The sequence below is a fragment of the Pteropus vampyrus genome, unplaced genomic scaffold, assembly GCF_000151845.1.
Source record: "Pteropus vampyrus isolate Shadow unplaced genomic scaffold, Pvam_2.0 Scaffold50, whole genome shotgun sequence".
In the NCBI taxonomy this organism is placed as follows: domain Eukaryota; kingdom Metazoa; phylum Chordata; class Mammalia; order Chiroptera; family Pteropodidae; genus Pteropus; species Pteropus vampyrus.
The window spans coordinates 3,673,437-3,688,639 of record NW_011888831.1 but is presented as its reverse complement, the minus strand read 5'-3'; the positions used below and the strand labels follow the sequence as shown (position 1 = coordinate 3,688,639).

The window sequence follows — 15,203 nt, the reverse complement described above, 5'->3', positions numbered from 1 at the left end:
TAAATGTGGAAACCAAAAGAAAAAGTGCTAAATTTGACTTATCAGAATTAAATTTGACTTCATATAGAAATTTCTGTGTGAAGAAAGACCTCAAATAAAATTAAAATACAAATGACTAAATGGGGAAAATATTTGCAACACATGTAACAAAAGAGTGACATCTAGAGTATATAAAGAAACCCTAAATGCTACAAATTATCACAAGCAGTAGAAAAATGAGAAAAAGATACTACTAAGGCCATTCACAAAATAAATTGAAAATTGGTCAGTAAACACGAAATAATGTTTAACATCATCTATAAACAAAACAAAATACAGTTTGTTCTCCAACTGGTTGTCCAAAATGAAAAAATTGCCTTTGCTAGCAAAGGTATGGGGAAATGATTATTTCAGACACTGGTGGTGGGAGTATGCATTGTTACAGTTTCTTCAAAGGTCATTTTCACAATATCTTTTAAAATATATAGGGTCTTTGATCTAAGTTACATTTATAAAGAGCTTTCTTAGCACAAGTGCAAACATTTCTTTAGGAATTGCTATGTAAAAGGATGTTGCATTGTTTTCAGTGGTAAGAAATTGGTAACAACCTAAAATTTGATTCATCAGTAGTGATGTGTTAAATATGGCACATCCATTCTATGAGATACTAGGTAGTGGTTTAAAAATATAGTATTTTTAATATATTTTAATATATATTAAATATGTATGTAGTACATGTAATATAGCATATATTAAATATAGCATATATACATGTATTACGTAGAAAGAACTCCAGGTCCCTATTGTTAAGTGAAGTAATCAGGTTGCTAAATAGGATGGTATGATAGATTTATATTACAAACCCCTTTCAACTGTGTTACATATTCCTTTTGTGCCTATATCTGTGTGGATGCACAGATAAAGTTCAACTGGAAAAGGTATACTAAATTGTTAACAGTGGTTGCCTCTGAAAAGAATGAGATTGGTTAAAGGTGGAATAAAGAAAATTCGTGACAGTATTGTCTCAGTATTTCATAAGGTAAATGTAGTTTTTATGTAAATAAAAGAATTTTGTTTTTCTTTAAATAATAAAACTACAGATATTTATTATTCTTTGGCATCATAGGTTGCAATGGAGAAGTTTTAGGTCAGCCAGATATTTCTCCTTGCTTTTCTGCCTGCCAATCCATAGTATTTTTTCTCTTATCTTCATGTTCACCAAACTAGATTTTGGATGTTCTTTAATTTGGGGATATTTTCTTTTATTATATTTGGTTATATCATATCGTGTCTTTTAGGATTCCTTTTCTCTCTTTTTGGTTTTATTTTACTTTAGGTTTCTTCAAGAGTATAGAGTATTCATCTATAATTTTCTGCTTCTTCTGGGGTTATTTTTCCTTACTAAAACATGGTCTTTTGTTACTTGCTTTGTTAACTTTTTTCTTCTTAAGGAAATCTGCATGAATCCTATATTTCATTCTTCCTTCTTACTGATCATCTTTGAGGACAGTGCTATGGGAAAGAATGACTGAGCTGGAATAACTTGCATTTGTGTGGTCTTAGAATACCTTTCTACCATACTAGTACAGTCCTTTGCCCTGGAACATATTGCTTCTCAGCTTTCCACATCCTCCTCAGGTGAGCCTTGACCTCCCTAATAGATCTCAAGCTTTTTTTGGATAATTTTTTATTTCTGTTAGATAGTTCTGGCCAGCACATGTAAAACTAATTTTCTTTGACTTTCTCTTATATCCTGCTTTACCTATAGATAGTTTCACTGCCCTAAAAATCCCCTGTGCTCCACATATTTGTCTATCGCTCCCTCTCTGAACCCCTGGCAACCACTGATCTTTTTACTGTCTGTACTATTTTGTCATTAACAGAACGTTGGAATCATACAGTATGTAGACCTTTCAGAATGACTTCCTAGCAATATGCATTTAAGGTTCTTCCATGTCTTTTCATACTGTAATATATTTTAAATCTGCATTTTGCTTTAATAAACTAACCTCTGCAGTTGAGGTGTTCGAGTTTCTCTTGCACATACATTTGAACATTATATATACATACACATCTATGTATGTATGAATGTGTGTGTATAGCACTGATTAGAAGAAAATGGTTTTGCTCTGGCCTTTAAAAAAAAAGTAAAGGTCTGTACTTTCCTACTACACACTTAAAATTGTACATGAGTATACACTGCAGCAACATGTACATGTTCATGGATTTTAGTTAGCAGTCTGACAAGGCTCTGGCACATAGGCACATTGTTATGTTGTGAATAGTTGTAAATGGACACAATACCTTGTATTATGGCAGTATCCTATTACAAATAATTTTAGTGTTTAAAGTTTTGGACATTTCTTGTCTGGCTTTAGAATCTGTATGTAGGAATAAGAGCAATATTTAGATCTTGTTAGTGATACATTTCAGCTTTCAAACAGGTATTTCCTGCTTTTTAAAATATCTTCTGATTCAGTTTAATTGCAGAATATTCTGAGACTGCAAGTTGAACTTTTTAAATCTAGTTAACTGCATTACTTACCCATGTGAATTAGAATTTTCTTCATACTGGGCAACAAAAGCAAAATATGTGAATGAATTGGATGCAATTTCCAGTTTTTATGTTTATAAAAACAGCTATGTATTTATATTAACTATAAAAGTAAATATATATTTAAACATAGACTTTAATACACTGCTTTTATCCAACTAAGTGTTGAGGTTTTGCTGTTTTTTAAACTTTAAAAAGTTGATAATTATGGAACCTTATAACCATGTTGCCTATATTACCACTTACCATATAATGATCATTAAAGTTTCTAATTATTGCCTTGAGGTAGAAGATTATAAAGGGTCTTATGAATTTTCAAAGGGAGATTAGAGTGTTCTTGGTTGTGTTATATTTAATCTTTATTCTTTGAAGGTTGTTTAATTGAAACATTTCATTTAGTATAACGTATCATACTCATCATTCCAGATAACAAGTAATGACATCCTATATTATAGGAGTACTGGTATTTTCTCTTGTTGTTAATATTAGTCTTGTCAAAACAATAAGCCAGTAAACAAAAACAAATATTTCATTTGTGAATTTGAAGCAAAATGAAGAAATTGCTGATTGTTTCAAAAATGTATTTCAACATTGGTTGACAAGAGTGAAATGTAGGCATCCCTAAATATAATCAAGGTGTTCTCATCAAGGTCAAAATTGTTGACTTCCTGTAGAACTCATATAAAGCCTTTTTATTATTGTGCCATATCACATTCCATTTCATTGAAAGATTTGACCATATTCTAAAGGATCTTATTAGAAGAAAAGACATATTGTAGAAGAGGAATGCAGTAGCACAAACATAAATAAGGAAGTTAAGAAATTAGTTATATATGCTAAGTAGTTCCTGTTTCCTGTATGAGGTTGGAAGTCAGCTGAAGGCTGGGATGCAATTAAGTATCAGAGAGTGATGAAAGGGGATGAGAGACAAGTAACTGATCAGGTAACAGTGGCATGACAGCTGTATGTTATGACTTGACCTATGCTGGTTCTAAAAATATAAATCTATTATTAGCAGTATTATAGATTATTGACTATTCTGCAGTTCAGTGCAGGGATAAAACTGCTCCATCAACAAATAGAACCTATATTTAGCTAGGAGGGTCTGGAGATACTTATTATGCTATGACCTGATTTTAAGAGATACTCTTATTTTTTAGGGCTTGACTTACTATGTGATGACCTTCCTTTATTTAGTTGCTGTTCCATCTAATCTGCCTGTATGCATCTGATAAATAGGTTTTTTAAAAATACCACTTTCATTAAACTGCTTTTTCTTGCCTTGCTTGTCCACAGTCTGTTTCTATCTTGTGTTTTCAGCTATTTCTCTCATTTAAATCTCATTTTCAGTATTTATATCTGTTATTTAGATGGATTATTTTTGGAACAATTTAAAGTAATTGTACTGATTATAGGCATCCTTGTCTTGTTCTTGACATAAATGCAAATATATCTAGTCTTTTACCATTAACTTTATATTTTTGGTTGAAGGTTTGAGAGATTTTTTTTCACAACATTTATGAAGAGATATCTTTTTAATGTTGATGAAGATCTTTCCATTGTTAAGGAATGTTTTAAAACCAAGAATGGTGAAGAATTTTATCAAGCATATATTGAGATCTCCATCATGTACCATTCCCATTTCCTTTCTTTCCCTCAGTCCTGTGTGTATAATGCCTACTTTTTCTTTTTTCTTTAAGGCCCAACTGAAATTTTGCCTTTATAAAAAGATTCTTCCATTGAATCCTATTTTTCTCCTTTAATCAGGTTTCACATACTTTATTAACTTCATTTTGTTCCTCAGATTTACAGGTTCCTGGAAGACAAAGGACCATAACTTAATCCTCTTTCATACTCTGTAGTATTGAAGCTGAGACTATAACACTCATTCCTTCCCCCCTTCTTGTTTTATAGTGAAAATATGCTTTACATTTAAAAATGTAAATGTTTCAGAGTTTTCAATACATGGCACTTATATTGGCTATCTTTCCTATCATATAGCCTGACTTCTTCATGGGTTTCTTATGTAATATAATTTTTTACCAAATTCTAAATGGATCTCATAGTTAAAATGTCTTATAATTACTGCAGGACACTATGTTCCTCATGGAGTGAACTTACATGGTTGATCCTGCCTGTTTTTCTCTGTTATCTTAAGGGTTTGCCCTCATAACTCTGTAGGCATCCCGGATTCATTGAGCCTCTGCAGCCTTTTAGAACAGTGCACCTTAATTCCATTGCTTTCCTAATTCCTGAATATGTGAGATCAGCCTTTTTTAGTGTATCTCTTTTAATGGGCCTGGTAAGAAAACATCTGTTTGTCGACTTTTGACTTACCCTCGTTTCTCCTCATATAAACAATGAAATTAAACTATTTCTAGAATTCCCAGAACATTTTAGAGTGTTAGAATGTTAGAGTACACATCTTGAGAAACTATGTTAACATTATTTTGGCTTCAGGAGAACCAAGTTGGAGTCCCAGCTGCACCACTTGCTAACCAAAGGTCAGTTAAGCTCTGTAAGCCTGTTTATGTACCTGTGAAAAACAGCATCTGCCTCAGTCTTCTCTAATGCATGCCCTCTAATTCCCTCTGCTCTGGTTTAAATTTGTGAGAGATACTGGGAACCTAAGTATTCTGCTTTTATTGTTGGCAGTATGCAACCTTTTTAGAGTTATCATTTAACTAGCAGTTCATAGCATTTAGAGTAACTTTTAAAAACCTTATTTCCATTTAAGGAATGTGAGTATATATTTGGGTGTGGTGTTATGGCTACAAAATTATTCTGGGGAATAAAAGAAGAGAGAGTATAGGAAGTTAGTTAAAATGCTTAAAATCTAATCCTGGCATTTTAATAAACTTGGAATAATTTAGAAAACAAACAGATTTGTTATTATAATAGTATCAGAGGACAGCAGTAGACTATTACCAGTTACCTCTTCTATCATATATCTTCACTTAAATATTTTATAGCTACTTCAAGTCAAAAGGTTTGAAACTGAGCTTATTATATTCTTTCTTACCTCTTTTTCTTTCCTCTTTTGTGTTCCCTGTTCAAGTAAATACGTGAATAGATAGTACTGTGATCCTCCTGAAACTTGTGAATCAACTATTTTCTCCCGTCTTCGATATCTAGTCATTTACCAAAGCAAAAGCCTAGTGGTTAAAAGTGAGTCATTGGTTTCAAGGATTTGTGTATATAGGGCTTTTAAAAGAACAGTATAAATCCATTTTAAAAATATTTATGAAGAAATACAGTATACGGAAATATATAAAAAATGGAACAACTGGTTAAAGGAGGAAGGTGCAGAGCGCTAGTTTCTTCTCCACCCACTCAATAAATGTCAGTTGGAATTATTTTCCTAAATTATTTCACTAACTTGCTAGTTTTATGACCTTAGATAAATCAGTCTGCCAGTGTGTAAGATAAAGGCAATACACTTTTCTCCCTAATTTAACAGGATGGTTTTAGGATCAAAAGAGACAGTGAATTTTGTTTTTAAAATTGAATTTAATATTTTATAAGAAGTTTTAATGTAACATACAACTATTTTGAGGTTCTGTTTTATGCACATTTGGAATTACCTATATCTTTCTAATTTGCCACATAACAACTTTTTAAAATATAGATGTTGGGTTTAAGCCGCATAGAATTTGGAAATACAGTAAGTCTTCGCTTTATGTCATCAATGGGTTCTGGAACTGAAGAAAACAATTTTGCCATAGGCTAATTGATGTATAAACAAGAGTTATATAATGTTATAATGAAATGATGTCATTCAAGGACATGCTGTATTGTAGAAGTTTTAAAAATTTAACATCTAGTTCATAAAAATTAAATAAGCAAAATTCAAGGATGTCAACTGTTTGTTTATTTAATAAGTAAATGCTAACCCAAATGTTTGAAAAGTAAAGATGGTAAAGGAATGATAATCGTAACTACTGGTAGGAATATGAATTGGTACAACCTTGGGAAGCAATTTTACAATAGCTGTTGAAATGTCCGAAAAGTGTTTAAAATGGTAAAAAGTTAGAAGCAGCCTGAACATCTAGCAATAGATGATTGCATAAGTAAAATTTGGTGCATCTGTATAATAGAATATTGTTTGAATATTAATAACTATGATGTAAATATTTACTGACAAGGAAAGATTTTCACAACATGTTGAATGAAATTAACAGGTTAAGGTATTTGATTAAGAAGGCATGCATACACGTACATGGTGATGTGAACATATGGACAAAACATGGTATGAGAAGTCTATGCTAAAAGGTTAGCAGCAGTAATCTCAAAGTGTTGGAATTTTTTTTTTCAATAAAGAAAAAGGAATAATCATTTTGCATTTTTATCCTTTAATATTCTCACCTGGAAAAATACCACCATTTATCAATTTTTTAAAGTCCATTAGGATTATAATCATTACATATTATATGTAACATATACACATTATCTGTTATATGAGCTTCAGAGTTGTAAGCTTTGTACAGTGTGTTCAGGCAGTTTCAGGCATTAGGGCTTGACCCTGAAATAGGAGGGGAGCTAGATTGGAACATTAAATATTTACAATACTGTATACGATTCGTTTACCCTTGACATTTCCCCCAGTATTTGCTTGCTGTTGGTTTTTTAGATTAAAAGAAGAAAATAAATGATGTATTTTAGCTTGTTTCCCTTATTTGAGATATTCTCACCAAAGAGAAATTTATTTTTGTTGATGATTTGTAATACAGGCTTTTGACAACACAGTGTTTGATGGAATATTTTAAGAGAGCCATTGCTTTCTTATTTTGTATTGTTTGGAAGGCCTCAGTAGAATTACTTGGAGGAAATTAAGAAGTAGGTTTCAGCTCTGTGTAAAGAAGATATTTCTTAATGAATTGAGTTTTATTAGTAGTAGAACAGGCCAGAACGTACAGGCTGTGAGATATGAGCAGCACACAGATACAGACTCACAATAGTAAGAATTTACCTTTCTTTATTTTATTTATTTTATTTTTGAATTTACGCTTCTTTAACCCCTTTATTCAAGAATGCAATGTGCTGACCTTGTCTTCCACTAGTTACTGTACTTTAATCTTTGGTATGCTAATAATTACCTGGATCATAAAGTGTTTACTCTTTGCTTTAATTCCCTATTATCTTTCTCCACTGTTTTTTTTTTGTTTGTTTAGTTTTTCAACATGCCACTGAATTAAAACTTATTGTCACCAATTTTACAATACTACTAGAGCATCTTTATTTCCTAAAGCATTAGGTGGGCATTGGCATCAACGTTTATACAAAGATAGTCATAGCAGCATTGTTTATAGTAGCAAAATCATGTTTCCAAAATGGAATAAAGCATCAAAGAAAAGGCAGATTTATATCTACCGATAGTGATTACTAATATTAAGTTTATGTGATACTCTGTATAAGACATATGTAGTGTACTGCAGTTTGTTATAAAAACAAATATTGATTATCTCTAGACAGCTTTGCAGGAATGCATGTTTATAGGTAGATTATCTCTGAAAGAAAACACAAAACACTAGTAAAGTGATTGCCTCAGGGATTGAATATTGGGGGTCAGTGGTAGAAAGAACACTTTCTTATGTACTTATATATTTAAAATTTGTTTAATCTTGTATATATATTAAGTTTTAAGTTATTTAAATTAACAGTATTTTAAAGGAAATCCCAAGCAAACAACTATGAGTATCATAGTGGACTTAAGGCTCAAAAAATAATGGGAGATATTGGAATAGGTTGCCTTAGGAGGGAGGTAGCTGATTTTCTCTTTGAAAGAATATAAAGAGAGCATGAAAAGGCACCTGTTGATTCAGCTTCTTTAACACTTCAAGTTTTTTCTAATTCTAAATGAATGTCTTATTCTATGATAGTATGCTAAGTTTATAGCTTTTACCCCCCCCATTTTAATGGTTTAAAGTTATCTCTAATATTAAAATGCTTCTTAATTATAATTTTATCGGAACAGTTCTTTCCTGCAAAACTAAGTTTTGCCAGTCCTTGAGTGTCTATCGACTTAACAAGGAGTAAGGGAAGGGTAAATGTACATGAACAAAATTGATGATTACTGACACTTAATTATGTAAGTCATATCTTGACCCATAGAGTACCCACAGCTTATAAAGTAAGCAACACATTAGAAACTTAAAACTAAAAGCTCAAGAATAATTTAATATATGGATGTACTATGTCAGGGCAAAATGGTTCAGAGGCTTTGGCGGGAAGTGTTCTCTTTTTATGAAATACTTGTATAGTTTGGAAGGGAATAATCTTAAAATAATGTTATGAGATTTTTAAATGAAACATTTCTTCAAAATAGAAATGGGATTTTGTTATTTGAATTTGTTTTCTTTCAGAAATCGAGCTATAGCAGATTATCTTCGTTCAAATGGCTATGAAGAGGCATACTCGGTTTTTAAAAAGGAAGCTGAATTAGATATGGTATGTTTGACTTTTTACAGTTATTTATAGTATAGTTAATGACTGGGTTTTGCTCAAGTATTAGCAGTTACCTCCAGTATTCACAGATCTTGTCATTTGTTACTTACTTGGCATTAAACTTGATTTTCACTTTTTTTGTATTATATTTTTAGTAATATTTGGGCTTAGAGATAAATAAATGGTCTGTATGGCTTGAACAATTGTAGTTGAGGCATTTTTTTTTTAAAGGTTCTCTTTTTTTCACCAGAATGAAGAATTAGATAAGAAATATGCTGGTCTTTTGGAAAAGAAATGGACATCTGTTATTAGATTACAAAAGAAGGTAACTAAGTTTTTTCTTTAAAATTAGTTGCATTTAGAGTGTTTTTATATAAACTTTTTAAAATTATTAACAACAAATTATTCTTCATTAAGAATTACATTTAATCTTGAAAAAGCAAATAAAAATACATTTCTGTGCATTAAAAAAAACTTTGACCCAGACAGATCATTGCTGATGCATGTTAACTTGTGCAGCCAGGGTTTTGGCTGGGTTGAATCTACATAACCTTGATTCCAAGGAATTGATACTAAAGAACTTATTTGTGTACTTAGATGAGAAGAATGCTTAGAGCCAGTATGATGCTGGGAAAAGAGCACTGAAGTATACCCTTAGACAAGTTACTTTTATCTCTGCGCTTTTATTTTATGTATAAAGTGAAGGCGATAAATAATATTCTGATCCTAAAATTTATACTTTTAGTAGGAAAAGTTAGAATAAGTAAATAACCTTGTTACAACATAAGTTAATTCATGAAAAGCTCTTAGAAAGTACCTAATACATAGATGCTAAATAAAAGTTAGCTTTTATTGTGATATTATTATCATTAGCATGTACAATGTAATCTCGTTTGGAGAGAATTTACTGAGAGTAGCAGATTTAGAGGGACTAACACAGGTATACTGCTTTTCCTCTCAGTAGGTATAAATTGAAATTTGTCTTTGAGTTAAGTTATTAAGACAAAATTGTACTGAATTTTCCTCAGTTCTCGATTTCGTCATACTACTAAAATTTAGTGGTATGTAATATAGATAATTTTTAATAAATCTGATGAATGCTTTGTAAATTATTGGAATTTTTAAAGTATCCTGCATATACATAGCTGCAAAATAAAGGCAGGTTTTAAAAATATCAAATATGCTATTTTTATATCCATGTATATAACTGTGTGTTCATTCTCAAGGTTATGGAACTAGAATCAAAACTAAATGAAGCAAAAGAAGAATTTACGTCAGGCGGACCTCTTGGTCAGAAACGAGACCCAAAAGAATGGATTCCCCGTCCACCAGAAAAATATGCATTGAGTGGTCATAGGAGTCCAGTCACTCGAGTCATTTTCCACCCTGTGTTCAGTGTTATGGTCTCTGCTTCAGAGGATGCTACAATTAAGGTACTTTTTTCAAAATGAAAACTGTATAATAGGCTAATTGTTAAAAGTGGATTTAAATTTAATTGGGCGAAAGAACTAAAATGATCCTGAAAATGAGGACCTCAAAAGAGGAACAAGAGGGACTCAGAGACTCTGAAAATGTGTGATTGGTTCTAAACCTTAAAAGACAGAATTAGAATAAAATTGTATTGTAGCTCCTGGGAGGCAAGCTGCCAAATAAGTTCACTAATGAATTTGAGAAAATTGACTGTCGCTAATTTAGTGTTACACAATAGGTCACCTAGTGCTTGAGTAATTTTTTTTCTTGGAGAATGAAGACATAAGTGTGTGCCTTATTTTTAAGCAGAGGTGATAGATGAAAATATAGGATTACAACACTAGTAATTCAGGGCACGAATATATTCAGCCAAAGAATTCAATAGAGGATTCATTTAAATTGGACTCTCCTTAATGTAGTTAATATTGGCTTTGCTTCCAAACTAAACAGTAGTTCTCCCCAGGGGTGTGAGAATATAAGGGCTTATCACATTATAAGTTATGTATTTCTTTCATTTTTATATTTTTCATAGTAATCATATACATTTTAATGTTTTATTTTTTAGTCAGAGTAAAAGGTTATTTTTCTAATTCACTTTTATCCAGACACAATACTATGACAGTTGTATAAACCACCTGCAGAAAGACAAATAAAATAAAAGTTAGGTAGATTTCTCTGTTCTAAGGTCTATTTCAGATTAAGTTCTAGATTTTAAGTTTTATTTGTAGAGATTTAATTACGAAAATAGGAGTAGATTACGATTGTCTATACATATAACAGCAGTCTAGCATAAAATGCAGGAATGACTTATATGTGACTGTATATTTAATCTGTTCTTCATAGTAAACATTATTTTTTGTTTTCCTTATGTGGTTTTTTTAGTTTCTAAATTGGTGGCTTCCTTCCATCATGTGGTCTGGTGATCCATGGAGTGGGCTGCAGAGTCATTGGAAGAGAGTCTTAAATTTATATTTGCATCATGTATTTCTGTAGACTGAGATGATTACATACCTAATACACTAATATGTTGCTATTTTTCAAATGTATATAGACATGCATTTAAATTAGCAATTTCATGATAGTCTTGGGTACTAAAAAACTGCACCACTATCATGAAGCATTGGGATGAAGGTAGAAATTCTTGAAGAAGTTGGAAACCTAGTCTTAACTATTGATTTTGCAATGGTGGTATAAAAGCATATAGAACTGTAAATGTACCATCTTAAAATTTGTCTGTTGAATCAACTTTAAAATACTACTACTGGAAATTAAAAATTTTTTATCTATAATCACCACATCTTTCAGCAACTACTCAGTTTTCCTTTCCATTTAGTCTTTATTTAATGTGTACTCATGGTTGTTTCATTAATAAAAAGAACTTGTATTTAGTTTTTGTTTCTTTTTATTAAACTTATTTTAGAAATACCCTTTTTTGTTTCTAATGAAACATTATTTTTAATGATTTAAAACTGTTTTATTTATATGTGGAGGCTTTATTAGGATAGCTAATGGTCAAGCACACAGACTCTGAGTTCAAGTACTTGACTCCACCATTTCATAATTAATGTGATCATGGATGCAGAACCTTTTTGTGTTTCTTTTTTCTTCATCTGTAAAATGAAGACAATACCTCTTATAGGGCTTTAGGGAGGATTAAATGAGTTACTGCAGGGAAACTGCTTAAAGCAATGCTGGTGAGATACTAAAGGGAGTACTTAAGTGTCAGCAGTGTTTCAGCACCATTAATGAATCTTCCTTTAGACTTTTAAGTTATTTTTAGTCATCTACTATCATAAACAATGTTCTGTTTATTTTTATACATAAAGCTTTTTTTTTCCCCCTCATAAATTACTTCTTTGGATATTGTGTAGAATGCAAAAAAAAAAAACCTGTTTCTATTCCTCTTCCATATTTACCTTTCTTCAGTTGTGGTAAAGCTAGGTGATTTCTAAATGATCAGTGTGATAGAACTACTTTTCAAAAAGTGAGAAAAACTGAACAAGGTAGGGAGGGAGATTTCTTAACCTGTAACAGGTAAAGGTATCTGAAAAACATACAGTGAACAAAATACTTAATGGTGGAAAACTGCTTCCCCTTGAGATCAGGAACCAAGGCCAGGATGTCTGGTCTCAACCATTTATATTCACCTTTGTGCTGGAGTGCCCAGTCAGTGCAGGAAGGAAGAAGGAAAAATCAAAAAGGCATACAAATTGGAAAGGAAGAAATGAAACCGTCTTTATTTGCAGACAACATGATCTTCTATGTAGAAAATTCCAAAGACTCTACTAGGAACTATGACTGAATTTAACAGAATCACAGGATACAAGGTCAATATACAAAGCATAATTGTATTTCTGTAAACTAGCAGTGAATAATCGAAAATTGAAATGTAAAAAGGCTATTGACAGTAGCATCAAAAAACCACAAAATACTTAAGGATGAATCTAACAAAAGTACACAAATTAAACAGTAATCACTTCTCTGTAGAAGTACTTTAACATTTAAATGATAAAAATGTTATTTACATTGGGAATGGTTCATAAGTTTTCTGTTAAAAGTTTTTAGAAGATAGTTTATTTTTCTTAGGCTCATTTTTATGCATTTATCACATATATGTAGTTTTGTGTTCATTACATAATGTTGTATACATGTCCTAAATTCCGTATAGTTGCAAATTTTATATCTTAACCATTCTCCAGTGTTGGATATTTTCCCAAGTTTTCAAAATACATTTTTTCTAAGTTTCTTTAAATTGGTTTATATATACCCTACTACAGATAAATTTGAACTTATGGGAAGAATGGAATCATTTGATTTTATAGCAATGTAAAGATTAAATTTCTGACTTGTATTTGGCCACCAGAATGAAGTTTAGTATGTTCTTGAGGTCTATTTCTAATAATATTCTTTATTTTGAATTTTTATAAGAGTTTATTTGAGCCAAATTGACAACATATACCAGGGAGCAATATCTCAAATGCTCCCTAATAATAATTATTCTTAATAGTTCATAATTTTTGTTAGAAAATTATCTTTAAAATATGTGACTGACTTTGTTTTTATATCAGAATGACATATACTTTTGTTAATCTGCTGTTCATGGACAGTAACATCTCACAAAGTCTTTCCTTGGCCTCTTAGATATCTGAGCTCTGCTTGTCTAGCAGAATTGAGTATTCATACCCCTTGATCAGTGACTTTATTTTCTACATGTAAATGCCTATCATAGCCCCCTGAAACTTCTTTTTTGTACTTTATTTACATATCTGTTGTCTACTCCCAGCCTGGGAAGGGACTTTGTCTTATAGCTTTATATACCTAATCACTAGCATAATTAGGTAATATAGTAGATAATATGGTAGGAGAGGTCCATTTTAATAATTGCACCATCAATTTTTTTCTGTAAAGAAAAGACCAATTTATACTTCAGGATGTGCTATTTCTAAAACAGTTACCCTTTGTCACTTGATCACTTAATTAGTAAGGTGCCAGACTTGCCTGCTGAGTGCAGATGTGAAACGAAGGAGTGATAGGTTGATATTAACCAATTTTCTGTTCATGTGACAGGTGTGGGATTATGAGACTGGAGATTTTGAACGAACTCTTAAGGGGCATACAGACTCTGTACAGGATATTTCATTTGACCACAGTGGCAAGCTTCTGGCTTCCTGTTCTGCAGATATGACCATTAAGCTATGGGATTTTCAGGGCTTTGAATGCATCAGAACCATGCACGGTAAGGGGTAGAGGAATAGTATTTTGATACTGATTTCTAATATGGCATTCCAGAGAGAAGAATATTATTTTCTAACAGAGTATATATTCCTTTCATTCAATTAATTGTCTACATCGGTGGAGGGACCATATGATCTAGATGGTCCATGGATAAGCCACAGGAGTTGACAAGTTGTTTCTGTTATGAAGTTCCGAGTATCTCTTAGTGTTTTATATGTAAAGTATTTAACTTGTTTTCACGAATATTTCTGGATAAGAAAAACTGTTAGGATATCTGCCTGTCTTTGGGAAACTGAAGTTCAGAGAGAGTAAGTATAGTTTAAACTGGAACCTAAATTACCTTGCTTACTTTTTTAATGTTCCACATATACTACAGTCTCATTGTTAGGTTGTTTTCCTGGTTTTGTCATGGAGACTACTCTGAGGCAGTTTGCCTTTGTGGAAAGGGCTTTGGAATCAGATATCTAGGTTCAAGTTTCTACTTGTTTACTTATGGCATTAAGAAATTTTAACTTGTTTCATGTACAAGATAGAGGTAATAATACCTAAGTTATAGGCTTGTTGTGAGGATAAATGAGATCGCACACAGGCATAATTTGGAGATATTGTGGGTTAATTTCCAGATCACTGCTGCAATAAAGTGAATATCACAGTAAAGCGAGTCTGAATGTTTTGGTTTCTCAGGGCGTATAAATTTTAATGTTTATACTGTACTGTGGTCTATTAATTTAAAAATAATTTATTGCTAAAAAATGCTAATCATCATTTGAGCTTTTCAGCAAGGTGTGATCGTGCTTCTGGGGAGGGTCTTGCCTCAATGTTGATGAAAGTACTGTATTTATGAAGCACAGTAAAGTGAAGCACAGTAAAATGAGGGAAGCCTGTACTTACTCATCTTGGTTTAATGCCTGGCACTGAATGAGGAGTTTTGTTATTTCTTTAAACACGATGAAATTTGAATGTTTGGATTTTATATAAGAAACACATACCATATTAATAATAAACTGATTATCCAGTGATG

The 15,203-nt window shown here is 31.7% G+C and overlaps 1 protein-coding gene across 1 annotated transcript in view; it reads left to right on the top strand.

Annotated features, from left to right (window-relative positions):
- The window catches only part of PAFAH1B1 (platelet activating factor acetylhydrolase 1b regulatory subunit 1), a 66,241-nt gene that overhangs the window by 40,056 nt on the left and 10,982 nt on the right, over positions 1-15,203 (top strand). Inside the window, 4 exon segments of the mRNA XM_011359836.2 lie at positions 8,896-8,980; positions 9,228-9,302; positions 10,204-10,410; positions 14,015-14,262. Of these exon segments, the coding sequence (XP_011358138.1) occupies positions 8,896-8,980; positions 9,228-9,302; positions 10,204-10,410; positions 14,015-14,262 (615 nt within the window).